The sequence below is a fragment of the Physeter macrocephalus genome, chromosome 4, assembly GCF_002837175.3.
Source record: "Physeter macrocephalus isolate SW-GA chromosome 4, ASM283717v5, whole genome shotgun sequence".
NCBI classification, from domain to species: domain Eukaryota; kingdom Metazoa; phylum Chordata; class Mammalia; order Artiodactyla; family Physeteridae; genus Physeter; species Physeter macrocephalus.
Window position 1 is genome coordinate 139,105,197 of NC_041217.1, and position 26,965 is coordinate 139,132,161.

At 38.0% G+C, this 26,965-nt stretch overlaps 1 protein-coding gene across 5 annotated transcripts in view; it reads left to right on the plus strand.

Moving 5' to 3' along the window:
• NDC1 (NDC1 transmembrane nucleoporin) overlaps nt 1–26,965 on the plus strand; it is a 45,327-nt gene continuing 18,362 nt past the window's right edge. For 2 of the 5 annotated variants that reach the window (XM_007128160.4, XM_028489381.2), the window contains exons 1-14: nt 2–268; nt 1,757–1,877; nt 4,390–4,491; nt 6,963–7,137; nt 8,279–8,417; nt 11,605–11,713; nt 13,663–13,714; nt 15,861–15,996; nt 16,820–16,912; nt 18,442–18,523; nt 21,166–21,324; nt 23,503–23,748; nt 23,840–23,955; nt 26,620–26,670. In XM_007128160.4, coding sequence (XP_007128222.1) covers nt 119–268; nt 1,757–1,877; nt 4,390–4,491; nt 6,963–7,137; nt 8,279–8,417; nt 11,605–11,713; nt 13,663–13,714; nt 15,861–15,996; nt 16,820–16,912; nt 18,442–18,523; nt 21,166–21,324; nt 23,503–23,748; nt 23,840–23,955; nt 26,620–26,670 — 1,731 coding nt within the window. In that variant the 5' untranslated portion in view covers nt 2–118. Of the gene's footprint in view, nt 269–669; nt 880–1,756; nt 1,878–4,389; nt 4,492–6,962; nt 7,138–8,278; nt 8,418–11,604; nt 11,714–13,662; nt 13,715–15,860; nt 15,997–16,819; nt 16,913–18,441; nt 18,524–21,165; nt 21,325–23,502; nt 23,749–23,839; nt 23,956–26,619; nt 26,671–26,965 lie in introns of those variants that run through there. The other 3 variants (XM_007128162.4, XM_024119776.3, XM_007128161.4) reach the window with 3 other exon arrangements.

Genomic DNA, 26,965 nt, shown 5'->3' on the forward strand with positions numbered 1-26,965 from the left:
TTTGGGGGACGTGTCTGCGGGGCGGTTCTGGCCCGTTGGGCCCGTCCAGACGGAACCTCGAAGGGATGGGTTGGGGCCTGGGCCGGGCTTCGCCCAGGCAGCGTCTGAGACAGCCCCAATGGGGCCCTCGGGGGGCCTTCCTCCCTTTGAACTGCGGTGGCGGGTGGGCTCACTGTATCCTGCACCTTTCAGAGTAGGGGCCGCCATCACCATGGCCACTGCTGCGAGTCGGTTGTGCGCCGGCGGGCCGCGGGACATCTTGTGGCGCGTGAGTGCTGCGCGCACTGTGGCAGGCGCTCGGCAGCTGCGGGGGTCGGGCTGGGCGTGCGGGCGCTGGTCGCGCGTGCGCGCTGGGCGGGGGCGGGGCTGGCTCGAGTGTAGTGTGGGGAGCGCGTGGGGAGGGGGCGACCCGAGCGACTTATTTCAGGGTTGTGGGGGGTGTCCTGAGTGGAAGCTGGTTACAGAGGGGACGGGCCTGCTAGGGAAAGTTGGTTACAAGTTGTGTGTGTGCGGGGCGTCCGGAGTGCAAACTCGTTACGGCGTGAGAGACGGGTCCTGAGTGGAAGCTGGTCATAGTGGGAAGGATGTCCTGCATGGGAGTTGGCAGAGAATGGGGAAGAGTTGTATGCAGCTCTGCTAGGTGCATAATTAATAACTTGTTGATTACTTGGGATAAGAAGCGGGAAGGAATATCCGGAATCGGAAAGAATGTGGTATGACCTTAGCAGAGGCTGGTCTTGGGGACTAGGTGAGCAGGACAGGTATTTTGTCAAATTAGAGGAATGTGTGCACTGTGGGCCCGAGAAGAGGAGGTACTTCCTTGTTGAAGTCCAATCAACAGTTCTGCCTCCATTCTGTGGAGGGCACAGAGATATAGGAGTAAGATCCCTTTTAGGACAGTGCTTCTACCCCAGCGGCACTGCCATCTACTTGGTATCCCAAGTTACTGTGTCTTACCTGTTCTTTACCACCTGTATTGCCAGTCATCGATGTCCTGTAGATTGTATGTCAGAAACGTGGCTGCCGTTTTGTTTTTTTTTTAACTTTCTCTTTCCCACTGCCTTCCTTCAGACAGTGACTATAATCTTTGGCTTGGGCAATTGGGCTGGACTGCCTCCTGTTTGTCTCCTGTCTGTGTCTTGTTCCCTCTGATCCATCTTCATTATAGCCACCTTACAGACACAAGGGTGTTTTACCTTCCAAAATATAGATCTGATCGTCACTTGTGTGCTTAAAATGCCTCAGTATCTCTTCTTATATTCAAATATTCAGCAGTAAATCTTGTGCCTCATATGGTAGGCACTGGTGAGTCAGACATGAATACAATGCAGTAGTTGCCCAGTAAGGAGCTCATGTCTAATAAACACAATTACAATATACAGTTGATTCCTGGAAAATGAATACACTTTCAGATATTGACATATCTATCAAACCTAGAGAGACAAGTATAAGTTGCTGTAAAGTATAGTTGTAAACTAATTGAGACCTCCCTCACCCCCCAAAGTGTGATATTTAATGTGACATCTGACTCTGGACTAAAACAAGCATCAGTTCACTGTTATTACAAGTTTCTGGAGTGGTGTGTAGTGTTACTAATAGTAGTAACCATTAGAGTGTATAGCTGCATGGACTGTGATCTGGGTGTAAATATTAGTGATTAACATCCTGTATGAAAAGATAGGATTTGCATAACTGAAATAACTGAAATAGTTTAACTGACTTCATGATTGAGGGATTTTTGTTTGTTTAATTATAGGTTTTGGGCTGGAGGATAGTTACAAGTATTGTCTGGTCAGTGCTGCTTCTGCCCATCTGTACCACAGTATTTGTCATCTTCAGCAGCATTGATTTATTTCATCCTATACGGTGGCTGTGTGGTAAGTGATACTCAGTTTGGGGAAAACAAATTTACAGGACCCACTTCTCAACATAAAAATTGCATTATGTTTTAAATAATTTATTTTAATTGCTGTATTGACAATGACAAAACATTCACTTTGAGGTATTCTTAAGGCATTCCCTTCCTAACATAGGCCTCTTCACTATATAATAAGATTAGTAGACACATCAGAGACTGTGTAGTATTATCACATGAACAGAAAGATCATTAGAAGACCACATAAATAAAAACCTAATTTTGTTTACTTGTCTCTTCTATTTGGCAGCTTTATTGAGGTTGTCTTTTTAAGGAAGTGAACTATTCCTTTTATATATTTAAAAATTGTAGGTAGAAAATATGACATACCTTTTTAAAAAGTCTGTCTAAAATTAAGAATACTTTGGGACTTCCCTGGTGGTGCAGTGGTTAAGAATCCGCCTGCCAGTGCAGGGAACACAGGTTCGATCCCTGGTGCAGGAAGACCCCACATGCCACGGGGCAACTACCCGTGTGCCACAACTACTGAGCCGTGTGCCTAGAGCCCGTGGTCCGCAACAAAGAGAAGCCACCGCAATGAGAAGCCCGCACACCGCCACGAAAGAGTAGCCCCCTGCACACCGCAACTAGAGAAAGCCCGTGGGCAGCAGTGAAGACCCAGTGCAGCCAAAAATAAATTAAATTAATTAATTAATTTTAAAAAAGAATGATACCCTGGAATCTGATACATGAAATATATTAAAAAAAATTTCTATATTGTGGCTGATAAGAAAGATGAGAAGAGAGAAAAGGAGGAAAGAATAAGGAACATAGAGTTAAACTGAAAGATTGATGAGGAAAAGATTGGAGCAGGCTAATGTTTCTCCAAATCCTTGGAGATAAAATTAATAAATTCATTAAACTAAACTATTTTCTGTCAATAATAGCTACCAATTATTGCTGCCTACTGTGTGCCAGGCACCATGCTAAGTACCTTAAGTATAATACTTCTTATCCTTCCTGCAACCTTGTATAATAATGACGTAGTATCCCTATTTAAATGAGGGAACTGAGACTCAGGTTATAAGTCTGTGCAGAGACACAGCTAGTGAATAACTGAACTAGGATTTGAATATTGGTCTCTGACTTCAAACCTATGTTTTTGCACTCTGCCACACTAGAATTAAAAAAATTAAAATTAAATTAAAAAAATAAAAAGAGAAATGTTCCCAGAGTAGGTTTTGAAGTCTTTAAAGTCTTGCCTGAGGCCTAGAAGCACAAATACTCTTGAAATTCTTTTTTTCCCTCCCTCTCAGAAACAGTAACAATAAATTTCTTTTCCTTTGGAAAGTGGGAAGTATGTTGTTAATTTAATTTTTCTGAAGAAATGCCAATTTTCAAAGAGTTGGGTGAGTCTCACAGGTCAAATGAAATTAAGCCATAAGCCAGCACAAGAATGGCAAGTATTTCTGTAACCACCTTGCTGCGTCTGCATCACTCATGAGCTGGGCTGTCTAGTTGCAACCTCAGAATATTTCAATATTGTAATCTAGAGCCATTACCAATTGTTCAGTATTGGCACTTGAGATAAGCACTTTCTGCTGTTTCATGGCCCAAGGTTATCCTAGTATCACTTTCTCTTCAGATTGGATTTGATTTGTGCCATTTTTCTCATCAAATATTACTTGTATTCTTCAATTTTTGCTTCACAAAGTCTTTACAGAGAAACTGTAGTCCTTCCTTCCTTATTTCCAGTCACATGAATCAGTTCTTTCACTCTTTTAGCTCAGTATAATGCTTGAGGAGTTTAATTGTGGATACTGAATAAATATTTTTCAATAATTTTGGTCACTGAATTAAAATTTTAAAAATAATTGGTTTCACTATTAAGTCTTAGTCTATTTAACAAACATATATCCTTATATTTATATCTCTTGTTCATGTTTTTAGGCATAATATATATGTATTTTAAACTTTACCACATTTTTTAAATGGAATATTGATTGTTGAACTACTCTAAAATGTGAATGTATTAGTATTTCACAGGGACATCATGATTTTTTTTTAATTTGGCTCATTTGGATGATTTATGGATTATGCTATTTCTAGAAATGTTACTTTTTTCTAGCTGTAGGGACTAATTGCATTTATTAAGAAGAGATCTGAAAAATATTATTTACATTTTTAAAAGAAACTTTGTTGGTATATTACTAAATGTGGTACTTCTCTGTTTCACGTGATAAAATGTTTGCATATGGTATTATTTTGTCTGATGTTAACATCTGGGTCATCTAAAAGAAATTCTAGTATAATTTTTAAGGACCTGGAACTTGGTCCAAATAACTCGCTCTGTATGTAGTTCTTGAGTTGATGTCCTATAGGACCCATCAGCAGTGTATGAGTAAATTTTTAAATAAAAGATAACTTTTAAAATTAAATTTATAGTTGTGGTTCAAGCTCCTTTTCTATTGCAGTATACTAAACATGACTATATGACTGAATGAACTTTCTAATTCATCTCTCTTGTGTTTTAGATTCTTTCAGTGATCTGTATAGTTCCTATATAATCTTTTACCTTCTGCTGCTGTCAGTGGTAATAGTAATAATAAATATTTTCAATGTGGAGTTCTATACAGGTGAGTTTTCAAATATTAACCATCTTTAAAATATCTGAATTTATTTTACTAAGGGCAGACTCAATGCATTTTGTATGTGGATGTGTACATCAGAGGCTGTGTTTTATGTCAAAGTTTAAAAAATGTATACAGAATTATTATATACGCTTTGAATGTCTTACCATAAAATTTATTTGACCAATACATTCTCTGTTTTAAAAAAAATAATTAGAACTCCTAGGACAAATATTGGATGATTCCACTTATATATATGAGGTATCTAGAGTAGTCAAATTCATAGAGACACAAAGTAGAATGTGGGTTGCCAGGGGGTGGAGGGAGGAGGGAATGGGCAGTTGTTTAATGGGTATAGAGTTAATGGGTACAGGGGAGGATGGAAAAGTCTGGAGATGGATGGTGGTGATTGTTGCACAACAATGTGAGTGTACTTATGCCAGAAAACTATACACTTAAAAATGGTTAAGGGACTTCCCTGGTGGCTGAGCTTCTAATGCAGGGGGCGTGGGTTCAATTCCTGGTCGAGGAACTAAGATCCCACGTGCCACGCAGCACGGCAAAAAAAAAAAAAAATTTAAAATGGTACTTTTTTTTAATGTGTACTTTATGACACAAAAATTTAGACCTTTTAATAATTCACAGCTGGTGTTAAAGTTGTAATTCAGCAGATAGATTATAAAAATAACTCCTTTATAGAGTGAGAGATCAAGACCAGATGATTTCTAAGGTCCTTTTCAAATATTGAAGTCTATAATTCTGTGGTTTTCCAACAAAATTTAAAATATCATATGTTTTGCCTTGGGAGAATCACCTGTTAGATTTCAGAGCTTTTTACTTTTTCTCAGTTTCTCTTCTTGCTCTTCCTGCCGTTTCAGATTCCTTAAATCTGTCTTGGGGTAAAATGAGAAGCTTTTTCTGATACTTCTTTTTTTCACTATAACATCATTCTTCTTTTTAGCTCTTTAGTACTTCCTTGTTAGATATGGTATAAAATTTCACATTGTTCTCTGGATTTTATAGTACACCCTTTTCCTTTGCTTTTCTAATCCCTCACTACTGGCTGATGGATCTCTTTTTCTATTCAAGCCGTCTACAGAACCCCTTGGTTTACAGCATGTGTTCTTTCACACTGTCCCATGTACCTGGGTCATCTAGATTTAGATGCCAGACAAGGGCTCTCCAGCTAGTCATTCTTTTTTTCTGTGGCCTCGCCACACGGCATGCAGGATCTTAGTTCCCCGACCAGAGATTGAACCCGTGCCCCCTGCATTGGAAGCAAGGAGTCTTAACCACTGGATCACCAGGGAAGTCCCAGTCTAGTCATTCTTAAAGCCTGACTAGTCACTTTGGCTCATTCCTTCAACATTCCTTATGTATTACTTTATGCCATGCATTGTGTGGGGATAAGAGATGTATGGTCCCAGTTTTCCCCAGGGGCTCACAATTAATGCTGAGAAAGACAGTGATACATGGATAGTATGGACGTATATAGAAGCACCATTTACCCAGCATGGGGAGCTTCCTGGAGGAGGTGATGCTTGAACCAGACCTTAAAGAATGAGCTGTATTAAGTAGACACAGAAGAAAAATGATGTTTTAGGGAAAAGGTGTATCATATAAAAAGGCTTAATGACATGAGAAGGTTTGGTATGTTCAGAGTATGAGTCAGAATATAAGTCAGTTACACAGTCAGTAGGCCTTGTGGGCATTTCTGGTGGGGAGGGGAAGGTGACAGCAGCCTCTTCCCCAAATTGTAAAGCACCTAAGTCCTCTCCCTTTATACTTAATTTTGTACCTCCCCACAATCTCTTTACTTGGTATGTATCAAAAGAAGAATGTGTACAAAGATAGGCCAGGGAACCCTGTGCCAACTGTTTTCAAAAGTCAGCACTCCTCCCACCTCCCACCCACACTTGCTTCCCCCAGCTCACTTCTGAAAACCTTTTAGGATTATCAGAGCGGTATTAGAAATTCCCATGCAAGCATTTATTTTAGTATTCAGTGTTATCATTATTTACCTGGTTTGTGGTTTATTTTTCACAGATGAATTATATATTGACAATTTAAAGTGCTGAAATAAGGATAACTTGCTGGAGGGCAAGCACTATCTTAAAATTATTATTGTTTATTCCTTTATGGCAGTGAGGGGAGTGCCAGGGTAGGCACTATTTGAGCTATCAGGAAATCTTAATTAAAAAGAATTGAAAAATGTTAATCATACTGTACTTAGGTTTCACCTGTCTAGATCCTTTGGTTTTTCTTTTTCTTTGTGCATCTGTTTGTATTCACTCTTTTTTCAAATGATTTTAACTAAGAATTTTTAAGTTGGTATTTTTCTGTACTATATTTTACATTGCCTCTGGGTTTCTTCCTGCCCTTTGGCGTATTTGTGCAAAGATGAGAGGGAATAGTTTAAGTCCTCTCATTTCACATGCTGCAGATTATAAAGCCACAGTCACGTGTTTTGTTTGCAGTTGTGCCTTCCATTCCCTGCTCGAGACTGGCACTGATAGGGAAGATCATTCATCCTCAGCAGCTCATGCACTCCTTTATTCATGCTGCAATGGGAATGATGATGGCTTGGTGTGCTACGGTGATAACCAAGGGTCAATACAGTTTTCTTGTGGTTCCCTGCACTGCTTCTGAGAGGTAATATTACATATATTTTTTCTAAGGGTGCTTGTTTAGTTACTAAGCCCAAAGTGGCCTATATACATTAATAGTTTATGGACGTTCTTTGCTTTCCAGGCTTCAGTAAAAAGTGCTTTTTTACATACATCGAATGTTTTTGATGTTTTATGTTTGTTGAATTCAACAGTTTTTTAAAACCATTTATTTTGTACAAGGTGCTATGCTAAATGCTGTTGGATTTGTTAGAATGATTCACACATGGACTGTAAGCTCCTTGAGAGTTGAGAACATTAGGGAATTTAAGACCTGCACACAAATGGATCTAGTAGGAGAGCAATAGGAATGTATGAGAAATAGGATTTAGTAGGAAGAAAGTGAAATATGCAGATAAAACCTCTGGGGGTTCAGAAGGCAGGGAGGGATCCACACATGGCTTCTTGGAGGAGGTGGTATTTTGGTTGGGGTTTGAAGGAAGGACAGTATGAGAAGAATGAAGAAAAAAATTTTTAATAATTAAAAATACCTTCTTCAGTAGCGTACTTTTATAATTTTGAAACTTATACAGTTCTTGAACAGATGGCATTGATGTAAATTTCAAGTTTATATTCTGACTTTAAAAGTCAAAAAAGTAATCTTAAGTTCTCTGTTATCCAGACTTTAAGACGGTATTCATGACTGCTACTGAATACTTGATTTCCTTTTGTCCCCCAGTTACATTATATAAGGCAAGTTTTTTTCCTAATGCAATAAATTTTCTTTAGTGAAAAGGGTCCCCGTGAGGGATTGCCTAGTTATAAGAGCAGCACAGAGAGAAGCCCAAAGTTACAGCAGCTCTATCAGGTTATAGCCTTTATTTAGAATTCTTCAGTCCAGATGCAATTTACCAACTCATAAGCACCATTGCTTACTGTCACAGGGGACTTTCTTACCCTTACCAGATTTCTGGAGGAGCAGAGCTAGAGCATTAACTAAAGGTCAAGTTCTCATGCGTCAGGGAAAAGGGTTTTGTTAATCTTTTGCCCAGACTTAACCCCTTTGTTAGAATTTGGGGCATTTCTTAAGTAATTAAGTCAAAGCTTTGCCTTCAGTAAATAATGAGCCTAAAATAGTAATATGCATCCCTGACTGTTGAATTAATAACCTAACTTTTCCCCTTCAGCTTAGATAGCCCTGCTGCACAAACCTGCTTAAATGAGTATCACCTTTTTTTTCTGCTGGCTGGAGCATTTATGGGCTATAGCTATAGCCTCCTGTATTTTATTAACAACATGAACTATCTTCCATTTCCCATCATACAGGTAAGCTATGATTTGAGCATTACGTTATGTCGGAATTTGGCAGAGTTAAAATTGCCTTGGTGTTTGTATATATAACTGGCATCATCTGATTAATTCAAGATTTGATCAGCAAAACTTAGGACTGAGATCCTCAAAGTGCCATTTGGAGACTAGATCTTTGTCTTCATGAGACTTCAGTGTCTGTTTGAGAGCTGCAGTTGCCTTCCTGCTGCCACTCTCAGAATGCCTCTTTGCTCCACTCTTTCCCTCCCTGCTAGGTAGTGGCAGTTGCTGTGACCTAGCAGGGCTGTGGGAGGATGATGATGACATTCATGCCAAGTACCTCTGTGCAGCTGCCAGCTTCTTTTTGAACCTAAGAAGCTCATAAGCTTGAGAATGTACAACTAAGTATAGAATATGTCAGTTACTGTCTCAGATCCTTTTCAGAACAAGGCTTGATGTGCATAAATAAAACAGTTTTGACTGGTTTGAGTGGGATAGGTTTTAAAAATTCTACTAGTTTGGTAGGAGCTGTCTCTTCCTCTGGCAGGAGAGAAAAAGATGGGTTGAGATTTTTCCGGTGCCATCAAGGCTTTCCCCAGCCTGTTGCTGCTATTCTTGACTGTGCTATTATTCGCTTCATTCCTGCTCTAGGGCATGCTGAGTACTGGGCTTTGGAGCAAAACTGTTAGAACCAGCCCCTTCCCACTAGGACCCAGTCCAGTAGGGAGGGAGGGATATGTAAATAAATGATGTTCCACAAGAGTGTAAGTGTGAGAGTGTGACAGATTAGGATTCTCCTGGTTTAACTAAAAATTTCACATGCCTGTTGCATCCCTGAGAACAATCTGATGAAAATACGCCTACTGCAAGGAGATAGTGCTCACAGGATCTGGCCCTTATCTGGATCTGGCCCTTATCTCCCTGCAGTCTGTGAGTGTATGAACAAAGAGTCCTATTTACAAATTCTTCCCATCTTGTGAAGGTGAATTAAAGCAGAGTATCAGCTTTGCCACCTCAGAATTTCAAAAGGAGAAAACCCCCCAAAATCCTGTATAGAAATGTCCATGGTGAATCAGCTTTGATCCAAACATAGTTAAGAATATAGGAAATGAAGGAAAAAAAAATTAGAGAAAAATGAGATTACCCCCAAATATCTTGCTCCTCCATGGAGTTGTGTTGAAAGTAACCACCTATTTAACATCACGGATGTGTAAGAGTGAACAAGGGGAGTCCACGATTGACAGTACTGATAAATTATTGTTTCTACCATGTACTGTCACATTTGTAAAATTTGACTACTAAATTTTTTGTAATAGCTTTTGATAAAATCTTAGATTCATTCTTGTGTATTCTTCCAGACCCTTTACTGTACATTTATATATATAGTAGCTATAATACTACATATTTTGTGGGGTTGGGTTTTCATAAATAGTTTTATATTGTACATATTATTCAGTAACTACTTTTTTCATGTAACAGTATGAAAAATTAGATGTTTTTAAAAATCTAGTAATTTTAACCATTTACCATTAGTCCATTAGGTTTTTTTCCTATAAACTTGCCTATGCTACAAAAACCAGTTCTATTGCCCTTATTAAATTCTTAATGACAGACTGATAGGGAAAAGCAGAACGTTGGCATGGAGTAGGGGACAAAGAAATGGATTAATGCCAAGACAGGCTTGGCAAGTTATACGCCAGCAAGACTATTTGAAAGTATTAAATGAGATAAGATTTATAGAGCCTGGCACATAGTAAATATTTGAATAGGTACAGGGCAGCTCATAGCCAAATCACAGAAGAACCCAACAGGGAATTGAAAAACACTTCAGCTTGGGAGCAAGAAGAGGGTTTATTAGCTATTCTCTGCATATCTACTGAAATGTCTTCCTGCTTCCTTAGCCTCTCTGGACCCTTGTGGGTGATGATGGAGGTGAGAGCTGCAGTAGGAATAGTTTAGGGACTATGCCCTTTTTATTAGGGGGTTGAGGTGAGATGGTGGTAGCACCCAGTAACTGCATCGAATAGTGCAATTCCATGTCTTGGACTTTGAAAATATCTGAATAAATCAGGATACTTCAAGCTGTATGGTTAGTGATCAAGCATTCATTTCACCTGGGCTGCTTTTTGTAAGATGCTGTGGGAATCTGCAGGCGTGGTATGAAGACATAACTTCTACCTAAGGACTATAATTCTTTGCTGTCCTTTAGCTTCTGAAATCCTTAGAGAAGGATCAGCCTTAATATAAACACAAAAGAAGACCAGAATTGGGGAAGTCTATCTTTGGTTCTTTGGGTTTCCTTAGATTCTTTCCAATAATTAAAAAAATATTTTTTCCATTGGCATTTTTAGGGCCGACAACCCTTGTTTCACAAGAAGTGTAATTTTTTCAGGAAAAACGTTTCATATTTTTTCATATTTGATTCTTTTCTCTTAGATTGTTAACATTGGAAGGTACGCACTAAGGAACTGTTGAGCTGGTTCAGCCTTCTTATTTCACAGATAATTAGATAGGAGACGAGGCTGACTTAGTGTTATACAGAAAGAGGAAGCACCAGAACTCGGGTCTCCCAGTTCTTAGTCTCGTATCTTCTTCACTACCTCCTATTTTTCTGCAAACAGCATGTGAAAAATTTTAGTGTAGAGGCAGCATACATTATCTTTAAGGTTGCAGGCTCTGAAGCCAGCCTGCCTGCATTAAAATCGCAGATTTTTCTTTTGCTAGCTGGTAACACTGGTTAAGTTACTTACCCTCTCTGTGCCTTGGTTTTCTCATCTGTAAGATGGGGATAATAATAGAACCTCCTTCATGGGGTTGTTGTGAGGTTTAAATGGATTAATGCGTTTAAAGTGCTTGGAACACTACCTGGTATGTGGTAAGCATCCAAAGAATGTTAGCTGCTATTGCTGTAATTATTATTATGTTTTTTGTACTTACTCCATCTCTGTAGTCCTTACTATAAGTATAGATTGATATTGTTAATTTTCTCATTTCTGATCTCATATCAATGAGATGTTGTATAATGTAAATATTAAATACTTTAACATCTGAAATGGATGATTTTTTTTACCTCTGGAATAAACTTTGTCTTTTTATGCAGTGATTATGTTTCATGTGTGGACTGTTATAGTTATGTGCTTGCTTTGGAATAAAAAAGAACCTTTGTTTGAATGTCATTTGATTCTGGTTTTCTTTTCTTCCACAGCAATACAAGTTCTTGCGCTTCAGGAGGTCTCTGCTTTTGCTAGTTAAGCATAGCTGTGTGGAATCGCTGTTCCTGCTTAGAAATTTCTGCATTGTGTATTATTTTCTTGGTAAGAATTTCTGCTTTTTGATACAGTATATGTATTAGCTCACAGCTCAGAAAATATCGAAGTCATTCTTGATTGTATTTATATATTTCCTACAATTGTAGGTATGTGATTAGCCCAGCTGATTGCTTGTTTCTATTAAATGTTTAGATTTAGATTCAAACGTTAAAAGACTAGTTAAGAGAATATTGTTACAGAAAATGTGGTATATACATACAATGGAATAATAGTCAACCTTAAAAAAGAAGGAAAGCCTGTCACATGCTACAACATGGATGAACCTTAAGGACATTATTCTAAGTGAAATAAGCCAGGCGCAAAATGACAAATACTACATGATTCCACTTATACGAGGTATCTAAAATAGTCAAGGGACTTCCCTGGTGGTCCAGTGGGTAAGACTCCAGACTCCCAATGCAGGGGGCCCAGGTTCGATCCTAGTTGGGGAACTAGATCCCACATGCATGCCACAACTAGGAGTCTGCATGCCGCAACTGTGAGCCTGCGTGCCGCAACAAAGATCCCGTGTGCCACAACTAAGACCTGGCGCAGCCAAAATAAATAAATAAATATTTTAAAATATATAAATAAATAAAGTAGTCAAACTCTTATAAATAGAAAGTAGAATAGTGGTTGCCAGGGGCTAGAGGGAGGGGAGAAGGGGGAGTTGTTCAATGGACATGGAGTTTCAGTTTTGCAAGGTGAAGAAGTTCTAGAGATCTGTTGTATGATAAGGTGCCATACAGTGTATATACACTTAAAAGTGGTCAAGGTGGTAAATTTTATAATGTATTTTTTACCACATAAAAAAATGTATCCTTTAAAAAAAAAGAGAAAGTATTGTATATCATTTAGTCATTACTCTATAGATAACAGATTCCTTTTTATAACTTTTTGTAACTTGCTAACTAATACAACAGAAATACCCTGTTGCTAAGGGGACATTGTAGAATTTATTAACATGAATTTTAAGCACAAAGATACAGCTTGTTTAATATAATGAACAGTACAAGTTGAATGGAAAACCTTAATCTCAATAGCAACACATATTAATATAAACAAAATCCAGCATTCTAAAATACTGTTTTCAGACTATAACATTTTCTGGTCCTACTTTTTTTTCTGTGGAATAATTTTACAAAGTTGTTCTATTTGTGCATAGGCCATTCTGTTGTCTACTTTAAAAAATTTTTAGTTTATATAATTCATTTTTCTACATAGATTTTATAATTGTCATTTTAATGTTAACACTTTGTTGTTGTTTATTAACCTACTGCAATCAGCCTGGATGTTCCCCTGTTGTTGTATCAATACATTTGGGCTGACGTAGCAGCTGTGTCAACATATCCATGTCAACTATTTCTTCTATAATTCCAGTTAGGTTTCATTCAGATTTCATTTCCAGTGTTACCACTTTTCATTTCTTTGTTGCACTTTGGTCTTTTTGGCCAGTTTCCTCTTCCAGTTTTTCATTTTGGTAAAATGTCATGGAGATTTGTCACGGCAGATAAGGAGGCAACACAACTACATGCTTTGCTGTCTGTGCCAGAACTGAATAACAGACGTGAGTGACTAATCACTAACAGACTTTGAAAGAAAGGATGTCCATCTGTTATCTATATACTGATTTGTGTACTACAGAAAAGCTAGAATTGCTATATTCAGTTATGCACAGCTCAGGCCACAGTAACTGAAATTTGAATTGTGTTGTTGCGGGCTGGTGTTATTAAACCACAGTAACTGAAATATGTACATGTTGGACCTGTGCAAAGCAAGGACTGCCTGTATTTAGAAATTACTCTCTTTTCCTGCCCATTCCTAATCAAAGTTTAGCATTTTCACTGAGGTCTTGGTGTCTACTTGGTCATCTCATCCACCTCATGTTCCAAAGCATGGTTAAGATTTGTTTCATTAACTTTTTATGATTATAGCATGGTATTTTTTCATTTCAGGCCACATTCCCAAAGCTTGGATTAGCACTGCTATGGACCTTCAGTTAGATGAGTAAGTGATCCTGAAAAGTCTAATTTTAATGCTTTTAATTGTCTCCATCCTTTTAGATGTTTGTACTTTCCAGATGTTTTATTTAGATTTAGCCTTTAAATTTTTTTAAAAATTGCATTCATTTTTGAATACACATAGTTCACATAATTTAAAATTCCAGTGGTATATAAAAGGGTGTACGGTGAATCTGTTGGCCCTTGTCTCTAGTCACCCAGTTCCTTTCCCCCAAAATAAGCAATGATAATTCCTTTTTTGTTAGATATAGCTTTTATATAAGTGGATTTCTTGAGTTGCATGGACATACCTCTCTTTTGTTTTTCTCCTTAGTAATCATTCTTTGCTATGTTGTGGTAGATGAGCACCGTACTGTGGTTTTACTCTAATTTTACCTGTGAGGAAACCAGATTTGAGTCAGGTCATGTGACCAGTTGAAGGTCATAAGTAGCAATGGAGTGACAGCACTGGGGTTTATTGTTTTAGTTATTCCCTATGCACATTGCACATAGGCAAAGCTTTAATCTTTATTTAGCGAATAAATGTAAACTTCTCTATTAGTATTTGTTCTTTTAATATTGGTTATTCCCCTGTGATACTTCTGTATCATCTTAACTACTACCACTTTTGAGGAGTGGGAATATCGACATTTATGGATGTTTGAGGTATTATGGTTTCTCCAGTGTAGATTTCAAAAAATTCCTAACTTTTAAAAGTTGCTAGGTAAAATTTAGTTTTGTCTTCTGCTTAATCACTATATATGAAACCAAACGCGTGGGTCATTTATTATGTTAGCCCAAGTTTTATACTTGATCAAATGGAAAGAGAAAAATAATAATGGTATGGATAGAAATTTAATATAATACTTTTTTCCTCCTTTTACTTAAAAAATGTTTTGTTTGTATGGCAGTGCCTGATATTCTGGACTTAATGTATGCCAGACCCTCAGTGATGCTTATTTAAAAGCAGAAAGGGCTTCCCTGGTGGCACAGTGGTTGAGAATCCACCTGCCGATGCAGGGGACACGGGTTCGTGCCCCAGTCCGGGAAGATCCCACATGCCGCGGAGCGGCTGGGCCCGTGAGCCACGGCCACTGAGCCTGTGCGTCGGGAGCCTGTGCTATAGCGGAAAAAAAACTTTATCATGCCCACTGCCACCCCAACCCCAAGGAATGTCAAGCACTACGCTGGGCACTCCTAACATTAACGGTTTTAAATCTCATAAAAGCCCTAAGAGGGCTTCCCTGGTGGCGCAGTGGTTGAGAGTCCGCCTGCCGATGCAGGGGACACGGGTTCGTGCCCCGGTCCGGGAAGATCCCACATGCCGCGGAGCGACTGGGCCCGTGAGCCATGGCCGCTGGGCCTGCGCGTCCGGAGCCTGTGCTCCGCAGCGGGAGAGGCCACAACAGTGAGAGGCCCGCGTACCGCAAAAAAAAAAAAAAAAAAAAAAAGAGCCCTAAGAGGTAGAATGAAGAGATTATGCCACCATATGGATGAGGAAACTGAGGGTAGGTTAGGTCAAGTGATTAACAAAATCACAACATTTACAAATAGCAGAGTCAGAGGTTCTAGTCCTGTTTTCACAATTGCTAAGTGTGTGATTGTAGGATTATGATGACTTTGCAAGTTAAGCTGTTCAAGGTTTTGGTAACATTGCCTGCATTCCCTTTATTTAGCATTCTAACAGAGTTTCTTAAATTATTTTAGAAGTAAAGTTTGTTATTTTTAGATAGTGCTTTGTGTTCTTAACTACTATGAAACTGTTTATGCATATACAGATAGAGCTGAAATCTGGTCCAGGAGAGGTGCTAGTCATGCTGAATGGTTTTTAAGTATCAAGCTACAAAGCAACAATAATAAAATTTTGCCCAGTCTCTAGGGGAGACTTCTTCCATCATAGAAAGTGACAGTGAAGATTTGGAATGCAAGAAACTGAGAGCTAGTTTAGGTCTACTCTTCCCTTGAAGCTCCCTTGTGTACTTTATAAGAAGGTATTAGTGAAAGAACTGTACAGGGTACAAAAGGAGAGGAATCTATCATGATTATTATTTAGAAATAGGAATTGTTTGTTTCTCAGTGTGGGGCCTCAGGTGTCTTAAATGCTTAGATTGTATTTTTCCTACAGGATTAAATAGTAATTTCTGCTTTCACAGGCAGTTTCATAGGCCTCTTGACACTGTGAGTGGCCTCTTGAATCTCTCATTACTCTACCATGTCTGGCTCTGTGGTGTCTTTGTCCTGATGACTTGGTACATCTCGTGGATCCTCTTCAAAATCTATGCCACAGAGGTTAGTATTGAGTTTTTTGTCAGTACTTTTCTGTTTTGGAGTGCAGAGGTTTATTTTTAGTAGAGCACTGATCAGCATGTTGTTGTGCCCAAAGCCATTTTGAGAAGTTGGGTTTTGGTTTTTCTTCTGAGATTTCATAAGGCATATATCTTTTATAACCATCATTTATTTGTATTTTTTTCTGAGGAACAGTGTTAGTGTTCTTAATGTTTGAAAACTAAACTGAATGAACTGTTAGTGGTACTTACTATGTTTTATCTATAGTGTAATTCTCTTCTGAAAGTTTCCATTTCTCTATTGAGCATATACTAGATCGGCCTGAATTTTCAATTAATTTTACATGCTATTGATATAGATACTATTGATCAGTATTAAAATATTTAAATATAAGGAAGGCAATAAAATACTTGTTCTTTGAAGGAACTTTTTAAAATTTATATTGAAGAAATGATTTTAAATGAGTAGGAATTGCATTGTCTTCATCATCCAAATGTTTGTGTTAGAAAATGAGTGTTTCTGTTTTATTTTACCATCTCTGTAGGTTTGTACCCTTCAGTGACTTAAGAGAATTTTTGTTTCTTAAATTTGTTTCTATTATTGGAAGCCAGAGATCTAGTAAAATTGGGAAAGTAACCTGTTAGAAGGTAGTGTATTTGGGTATATGTAATTTTAATGCAATCTATTTTTGCAAGGAACACTAAAGATGTTAGTTTGGTTGTATTGTCTCCTTTATAATAAATTTCAAATAGTGCTAATTTACTGAATGTAATTAAGTCATGAAAATAATCATTCCATAGTCTTTATATTTGATTGTATTTGATAGGCTCATCTGTTCCCTGTTCAACCACCATTTTCAGAAGAGTCAGATGAATGCCTCCCGAAAGTTTTAAACAGCAATCCTCCCCTCATCATAAAGGTAGCGGAACTATGCATTTTGTGTCTTTACACAGTCATCTCTAACTTATCTTATGGAATAGACTTAATATTCGCATAATTAAGTATTTCGATATATTTTTTGAGGGCCTAGAATATTCTAATACTGTAAAAAGTATTGTAAAAATCACCTACATGCTACATTAAATGCTGTTTACTTTTTCAGTTTTCCTTCCAAGTGACTAAAATGCAAGTATATATTGCAACGTATGTGTATATGCTAGACTAATTCTATATTTAGGAGAGATATAAAAATATTTCAAGCATGAACTATAATGATATACAACCATATACATTCGCTTTTCACAAATTCCTCATGGTAGCAAAACAAAACACTGATTTTTTTTTTTAATCATTGGTTTAAGGTATATTTTCACTCATATAGAATTGTTGGCTGTTATGATCAAAGGAAGTACTTGATAGTGTGTACCTATTCAATGAACTCTCTTAATATTTGAATAATGATAATAATCCTAAAACAAATTTTAATCAAAAGAGTCTAAAGAAGTTGCAGTAAGTTTATAAATCAACCTAAGTGAGAATAAATTATTTTGATTTAAATTTCATTTTGAAATTTTAAAAGTAGAACTACAATATATGTGATCTTGTTAAGAGGTCATAGTACTTAAAAAAGAAAATAGAACCTAGAGTTTGGATTACTCTAGAAAAGTTGTAAACTAATAAGAAAATGACCCACTAAGGTTCTGATTACCTTTAAATATCAATTATGACTAATTTATTAAACAAAAATATCAGTTACTCATTTGGTTATTTAAAAGATCTTTATTTACTGGGCAGATGTTAGTCACTGCTAGTTGTTTAGGGTGTAATGATGAATAAGACAAAGCACAGCCTAATGGAAAAGGCAGATACACAAAATAATGAAAATTTACTGTGGTAAGTGCAGTGGGAACCACTTATTCTGCTTGGGACCAAAGCAGGACACCTTCGCAGAAGGGATGGTGTCTTGAATGATGAGTGAAGTGGTTTGCCAGGGAACAAAATGAAGATTTTGAGTAAAAAAGTACAGCGTATGTTGTGTATCTACTGTGTGCTGGGCACTGCTTTTGGACGTGGCAGCGAGCAAGACGTTGTCCCTGCCTCACAGTTTAGTGGGTGGAACCAGGTGAGACAAGTAATCAGGCAGTTACAATAAATTATGGTAAGTACCATGGTTGAGAGCTGTGTGAGTATATGTTTTTGCCGGGGAGGCCAGGGAAGTTCCAGGAAGAAGTGGTGTTTTAAGTTTCCCACTATAAGGTGGGAAGGAACACAGAGAGTTCTGTAGTTCCTAGGTAGCTGGAGCCCACAGTGTCTAGGGTAGCCTACAGAGGGTAGAGGCAAGAAAGTTCTGGAAGTCTAGAAAGGAAGGTTATGGTTCTGAAAAGTATTTCCTTCATGAAAAATTTCAACTGATTTCCCCTTAGATATGTAGTATTGATCCCCATTCATAAATAAGATTTTATATAGAGGTTAAAAAAATTAAATAGTGTGTATTTTTTTCCCTTTCAGTATTTGGCCTTGCAGGACCTGATGTTGCTTTCTCAATATTCTCCTTCACGAAGACAAGAAGTCTTTAGCCTTAGCCAGCCAGGTATTGCTAAAAATAATAGACCTAATAGGAACTGAGTATGTGTGTACAGAAGGTGTTCCACTTAAAGTTTTTGGTGAGCTAGATGTATTTATTAAAATATCACACATCATTAAATATCACACATATTTAATAATACTTCCATTAAATGAAGTATTGATTTAAACATTATACAACTGTTTGCATTGCTGTGGTTAGAAATTATATTTCCAGGAAAAGTATTTTTAAATTTTTATATTATTTCCTTCTGCCCCCTCATTCCCTTCACCTGAAGAAATTATGAGGTAGGTTGACAGTTTTAGAGCAGAAAAGTACAGTTTAAGAATCCCAGAAGTTTTAATGCTATAAGGGGTCTTAAAAATCAGATGGTTTAATCCTTATGGAGGACCTAAGTCTCAGAGAGATTAACGTGGCTTAATAAAGTTAATGTCAGAGTTGGAATAAGAAATTCTGTCATTTGACTCTTAAGTGCAGAGCTCCTTCTTCCTGCCATGCAACTTTGCCTTCCTTTTTAAAAAAAAAATGTGAAAAGAAACTATCAATAGACTTGATGTTGATAGGCCCAAGGACACTCTTGGCAACTCTGAGACACTTCTTCATTGTTACTTGCCGAGCTCCTCCAGACTGCAGCTGGGCCAGTAGTGCTCTGCCTTGTTCCTAGAGGGAAAGCCTTCCAGCCCAGCACCAGTGGGAACAGAACCTGGGTAGCTTTACATCTCTCTAATAAGCTCTTTATTATTTTGCCAAACTCGCCAATTCCCACATTGTAAAATAAACCTATAGTTACATGTTACATGGAAATAAAATCCAGTTATATAAAAATATAGATGATTGGAGCCATTCTCCTTTTGGTAGTATGAAAAATCCAGTGCTGATGCTGTGGAAAATTAACTGTAGCAATACTTTTCTAGCAGACTGAGGTTTACTTAAGAATTCTCTATACACTAAATGTTTTCACAAGATATTTAAGTAAACCGTACCAGGGTGGCATGTTCTCTGCCAGAGAACATATTATTAAAATGTAACTGGTCATAGAAATAGAGATGAGATTTGTGGTTACCAGAGGCAAGGGGTGGGAGTGGGGGAACTAGATGAGGGCAGTCAAAAGGTACAAACTCCCAGTTATAAAATAAGTAAGTACTAAGGATGTAATGTACAACATGATAAATATAATTAACACTGCTGTATGTTATATATGAAAATTGTTAAGAGAGTAAATCCTAAGGGTTCTCATCACAGGGAAAAAATTTTTTTTTCTATTTCTTTTATTTTGTATCTTTAAGAGTTGATGAATGTTCACTAAATTTACTGTGATAACCATTTCATGATGTATGTAAGTCAGATCATTATGCTGTATACCTTAAACCTAATATAGTGCTGTATGTCAATTATATCTGAAAACTGGAAGAAAAAAAATGTAACTGGACCGTTACATAGTTCCTTACTGGTCCTGCGATACAGTGGTAAAAAACGTCCTGGGGGGCTTTCCTGATGGCTCAGTGGTTAAGAACCCGCCTGCCAATGCAGGGGACACGGGTTCGAGCCCTGGTCCGGGAAGATCCCACATGCCGTGGACAGCTAAGCCCGTGCGCCACAACTACTGAGCCTGCGCTCTAGAACCCGCGAGCCACAACTACTCCAGCTGCGTGCCTAGAGCCCGTGTTCTGCAACAAGATAAGCCACTGCAATGAGAAGCCTGCGCACCTCAACGAAGAGTAGCCCCCGCTCACTGCAACTAGAGAAAGCCCATGTGCAACAACAAAGACCCAATGCAGCCAAAAATACAGAAAGAAATTAAAAAAAAATAATTTAGGAAAAAAAAATGTCCTGGGGCCTATTGATGGAGTATTTTGTTTGTTTTCAGGTTAAGTGGTATTCCTCTTAAGTTGTAAATGGGAAGAAAGATTTAAGGAGGGACCTAAGTGAAGAGAGAATGATTGTTTAATGCCCAGGATGGAGAAACCAGTTTTCAGTGGTCTCCTCTGCTATTCTCAACGCACAGTTGATTTTTGCATGACAGCTATTAGAGATAAAGGTTTTAGAAAATCAAAAGATAATGAGAAGGGAATTTTTTAAGAGTGTGGATCACAGTAGTTTAAGTTACATAATAAAATAGCAGACACGTAAACACTCAGTATAAAGTATGATCACTGTCAAATAGTGTGTCACTTCTATAGATGTAATAGCAAATAGGGGCTCTTTGCAAATGAAAATGTAAGGAAGCACAGTGGGTGAGCCACAGCAATTTAGAGGTCACTGGGGGCCATGGGATGCCTCTCATTAGACATGTTCATTGTCTTAAGTCTTCAGTCTGTTCAGTACTGCTAGTGAAGTAACCTGGGTCTTTTTCACTCAAACCGTGCAACAGTGTTTGGCTTTATTTTAGCAACCAATTTGAGTGTGGTTTTTTTTAATGGTAAAATAGCAAATTTTTGCTTATAGACTTCTAGGAAAATTATTTCATCCAAATATTTATTGAACTCCTGCTGTGTATTAGATGGCATGAGTATAAATGTTAGCTTGACTGAGAAAAGTGGGCCCTGATGCGAAGTGTAATATAGCATTTCTTGTTGATTTTTCTCCCCACTTTGAGAGGAGACTATAAGATTATCTACATTTTAAAAGCTGGTATTTGGACCTCCTAGGTGGACATCCCCACAGTTGGACAGCCATTTCAAGAGAGTGTTTGAATCTTTTAAATGATATGACTCAGAAACTTGTACTCTACCAAGAAGCTGCTGCTACAAATGGGAGAGTGATGTCTTCATCCTACCCAGTGGAACCTAAGAAATTGAATTCTCCAGGTAACTCCTTATACTACTAAGAGAGGGGAAAGCAGTTACATTTTATTTCCTAAGGAAGGTAACAGTAGTTAATCTAAGGATATGTATATAAGTGTGAAGTATATATTTTTAGGCAAAATTGATCCAATATATGGGATATTGTACTGAATCAAGAAAAAGGCCTGGGTACCATTGTAGATTGAAAAATTAAGTCCAGTGTGGTGGTGGTGGTGGTGTTAAAAAGGCTAACAAAATGTTGATCATCAAATAGAGGACTTCACCTTACTCTAGTAGAGAGCCAGGTGAATCTTTACAGGTAATACTGGATGCTGCTGTGATTGCAGTATCCCAGAGATAAAAAGTTCCTGGGCAGTGCCCAGAGAGGAGCAACTGCAATGACTCGGCGATTTGGGGATGGGGGAATCACATTCATTGTTTTAAGATAGCTTGATATAATGTTTGAAAGATGAAAGCTGAGAGGAAAAAGTACAGGTGGAGGAACCTATGCTGTTTCACAAAACACCTTAAGTAGACAATACCTAGGAATGTAAGACTGATAAAAAGACTTAATGTTCCAGTGCCTTTCGGAGCCAGGCATTTAATGAAAATGGGCAGAACCGGCTGGGTGAGGACTGTGGTAAACTTGAGAGCACAGTCTTCATCTGAAATGGGAAGCTGTGGGTTAGCTTCAGTCCATTGTTCCCATGTGGGAATTTGGACCCAGTATCTGAACTTCTGGGCTTTTTTTTTCTTTTAAAGAGAAGCCTGAAGAAGTTTTGGGGAAAGTCTACCACTTTTAAACATTGGCACCTAATCTTGATATTTGAAAAAATCACTATATGGGCCAAAGCAAACCCATCTCTGTCTTTGACTTCATTACTCTGCTGGGGTCATAGACCAAAAACAAAGAGATTACAAAAGAAAAGTGAGTTAGATTAAGTTCATGAATGTCAGATTTTAGAAGATTCTAGAGTGTTTCAGATGTTCTTAGCATTCAGATTAGCATTTATTTATTCAACAAGTGTTTATTGAATGCCTACCATGTACCAAGCACTGTGCTAGAAGCCAAAGAGTTGAAGATGAAAAACATTCTTGGAACTGACCTGTTAGTGGGAGGCACACAAATAATGACAAGACAATGTAACTGCTAAAAGGAAGTCTGTCAAAAAGGAGTCTGAATGGGTAGGATGATGTTTGATAATGAAAGGAGGAGTTTACATTTTATCCTTTAGATGTGGCACTGTTAGAGAATTTTGAGTAGCTATAGTTACATCAAATTAGCATGTTAGAAAGATCATTGTAATTCTGAGTTGGGGGAGATCCTGGGCCAGACCAAATATGGAGTATTCATTATTTTAAATTGTTGTCATATCCCATCACTCAGTCAAAATTTGCCTCTAATTTTGAGGAATGACTGCAAAACTTAAAAACCCCAATCTTAATTTGCAAATTGATTCTCCAAATATTTGTTCTTGCCATTAACCCTTAGAGTCATGTCATGAAAATTTGGTACTTTAAATGTTTGATGTCTTATGCCAGTTTTATTGAAAAGATAGAATACTAGTATAATTTATTTGTCTTTGTGCCTTGTACTGGAGTGGCAGAAAGATGTTCTTCTATTTTTGTATTAGAGACTATAAATTGGTACAGTTATGAAATAATTTTTGAAGAAGCTGTTTACAGATCAGATTTGTAGGCAGATTAGTCTGTGGTGTGACTTCTGTTAACTTGAAAGAACTCTGGGGAAAATGGGATAAGGTTAGCACTCTCTCTTTCTGTACATTTTCACACTGTAGATTTGATTCAGCCAAGTAATAGTTACAGTAAGAACATGCAGTAACTGTGGGCATATTCTAATGCAATAAGGTTGTTGCCATTTGAAAAAAAAGTATAAGTTGATAGGTTCACTCAAAGCAGCTTAGAGTTAGAAAAATTGACCTTGAAGATGAAGATACCTGTTTAGAGAAAAACAGGGGCTGTACCAACCTGACAGAAAAAGATGTATAAAGCTCCTTGAGTGGTCACCAAGTTGCAGTAGTAAAATCTGGATGTTGAGAATGTAAACCTAAATGGAAACAATCTACTGAGCCTTGGTTAAATGAGTTAAACAAAGAATTGAGATGTGTAAAATTTGAGAACATCCACGGTGGCCTGCTTTGATCAGGTTGCCTCTTTAGCACTGGATCTGTTCTTTTACAGAAGAAACTACTTTTCAAACCCCCAAATCTAGCCAGATGCCTCGGCCTTCAGTGCCATCATTAATTAAGACATCGCTGTTCTCCTCAAAATTGTCCACACCTGATGTTGCAAGTCCCCTGGCGACCCCACTTGGCTCTAGTGTAGTGAATCGGATGGCTGGGATTTTTGATGTAAACACGTGCTATGGGTCACCTCAAAGTCGTCAGCTTACAAGAAGAGGGCCAAGATTATGGACTTCGGCTTCTGGTGAGGACTATTTATTTTCTAAAATTTGAAATGTCATAGTTGCAGAGAATCAGGCTAAGTTTTCACCTTCTTGGTTTTTTTTTTTTTGTAGGTCAGCAAATGACTGAATATTCTAATCCTTCTCCATCTACCTCTGTTAGTGCTGAGGGTAAGACAGTGAGACAGCCCAATGTGATTTATTCATGGATTCAGAATAAACGTGAACAGGTAGGATGATACGGGTATAGGATTTATAGTTACATGTAACATTGAGAGAATCAAGGATCTCACTTAAGTAAGCCATTAGGAATAAATAGGACTTTGAGGATGCTTAATGTATTAAGTTGACCCATATAAAATTGCCAGTATTTGACTGGTTTTGAGTTATAGAAATTGCAATTTCATTTGGCTTAACCTAATACAGTGCCTTTGATCTGTGAATTCTTTCATTTAAGAGATATTTATTGAGTTCTTCACATATATAGGGTGTGGTTTTAGGTATTGGGAAAACAGCAAACAAAAGTCCCTGACCATATGTTTACATTCTAGTGAGGGGAAAGAGGTGAGCAAGCAAGTGTATTATATTTCTTTGAATATAAAAAATACAGTTTGTGCTTGAACAACTCGGGTTTGAACTGTGTGTCCACTTATATGTGGATTTTTTTTCAGTAGTAAATATTACAATACTACTCGCTTGCAGTTGGTTGAATGCACTGTTGTGGAACTGTGGATACAGAGGACGGACTGTAAGTTATAGGTGGATTTTCAACTGCAAGAGGGTCAGTGTCCCTAACAACCGAGTTTTTCCAAGGGTCAACTGTACTATTAATTGTAAGACTTACTTTACGTACTTTTAAGAAGAAAAAGTCGCCAGTTAAACCGTGACATGCTATTGACTATAAGATGCATCCTGATATGTGCAAAATATGAAAAATATATGTCTTAAAAGGGAAGAAATTTGATGTCTTACGTGCTATATAGAAAAATAGAGCAGGTACAGGAGACCAGTACCTAGGGGAAGAGAGAACTATTTTATGTGGGGTGATCCGGGGACATTTCATTGATAGGGTGACTCTTGATCAGAGGCCTGAAGGGAGGGCAGGGAACAGCAAAATGCAAAGGCCCTCAGGTGGGAGTAGGATTGGCTTGCATGAGGAACGGTATGGACACTAGTGTGTCCAGAGCAGAGTGAGGGGAGAGTGGTAGGTGGGTGGTGAGATAAGACAGGTAGCAGGCACCCAGAGCTCGTCAGGCCCATTAGCCGTTATAAAGACTGACATTTTCTCTGAATGTGGTGGATAGCCACTGCGTGGTTTTACCCACAAGAATGACATGATATAACTTTACATTTTGAAAAGTGCTGCTGTGTAGAGACTAGATCCTCAGAGGGCAGGAGTGGAAGCAGAGGGACAGTAGTAAAGCTGTTAAAGTAATCTAGGGGGAGGTGATGGTATCTGTGACCAGAGTGGTTGTGGTGGAGACTAAAATGTGATCAAGGTCTGGATATATTTTGAAGGTAGATGTAATAGGACTTGCTTATGGTTTGGTTGTGGTGTGAAAGAGTCAGTGTTGAGTCTAAAGTTTTTGGCCTGAGGATCTGAAATAATGTAGTTGCAGTTTATTGAGTTGCAATTTACTGATGATTCTGGAAGAAGAAATTTGATAGAGGTAAGGTAGGGAAATCATGAGTTTGATTTTAGACATGTCAATTTTGAGATATTTACTAGACAACCAAGTGAAAATACTGAATAAGATATTAGACATACATCTGGAGTCTAGGGGCAAGTCCAGGTTAGAAATGAAATTTTGGAAGTCATCAGAATATAAAAGCCATGAGACTCCGTGAAAATTCTTGGGGAATATAGATATAGAAGAAGAGAGATGCAAGAACTGGGACCCTCTAATGACGAGGTTTGGGAGATGAGAAGGAATAGCAAAGGAGCACCGTTGAGGTGAGAAAGAACCAAGAGGAGGGTGTTTCAGACAGAATGAGTGTCAGAGATGATGCTGATAGGTAGCATGAGACTCAAACTAAGAATGAACTGTTGCGCTAGAAATGTGGAGGTCATTGAGTACTTGACAAGAGCTACTGGGTGGAGTAGAGGGGATGAACACCTGATTGGCGTGGGTTCAGGAGAGACTGGGAGAGGAATTGGAAACCACAAGAAAAGCTAGATCTTTCAAGGAGTTTTGCTATAAGGGGAACAGAGAAATGGGGTAGTAGCTGGGAGGAGTTGAGGGGTCAAAGGAGGGTTTTATTTTTTAGGATGGGAGAAATAATATCATGTTCATTGATAGCATGATCAATTAATAGAGAGGGCAGAACTGAAGGCATTTTACAAAACTTCAGGATCCCATATGGCTCTATATGCCATAAGTACTGCTATGTCAGGAATTTACTTTCAAGTCAGTTGGGGTTTGTAGCTTTTAGCTTGATATTAAGAAAGTTGTTTTCCCTGTAAATGTCAACTAGTAGAAAACCACTTCATGTCTTAAGATCTTTTTTTTTTTTTTTGGTAGGGGAAACATGCTCTTTTTTGGTATTAAGAGGTAACGGGTAAGACAGCTGTAGAGACTTGAGAAAGAATATGGTCTTAGAAAATATCACCAGAACCACTTAGAGTTCCTTTTTTATTATGACAGGGCTTTAATTTGAGGGCTAGACATGTGTACATGGGAATGCAATTTAGGTTAGATGGCCTATCTTGGTTATCCAGTTTATGGTACAGAGGTATTTACTTACGTGGTTTACCTTAAATACTGTTCTTTCTTTGTAAGATGTGAAGTGTTTCATTTAGGTTAGTGTCAGGAAGAACCTGGAAATGGGTAATATTATATCTGAGTAGAATTGCAAAATGTGCATATGTTAATTCTTCCCTTTTTCTAACTCAGATTAAGAATTTCTTATCAAAACGGGTGCTGATAATGTATTTTTTCAGTAAGGTAAGAATATGTAGTTATAGCATTGGGAATGGGGGGAGAGGAAACAAAATAAGAATGAAGTAGCAGGTGGGATTTGACTTCTAAATATTTAGCTTGATCCTAGCGAGCCAAACAGCTTTGCATCATGCTTCACTAAACCTCCCTTTTAACAGTAGCTGCCCTAGACACACATCTCACCTTAGTGGCTTCCTGAGGCTTGGCTCTAGTTGGCCTTCTGAGTTTCTTGGCTGCAGGCAGCTTTGTGCTGATATGTGCCCCTTGCTGCAAAATGAGTAAATCCATGGTGATGCTTCAT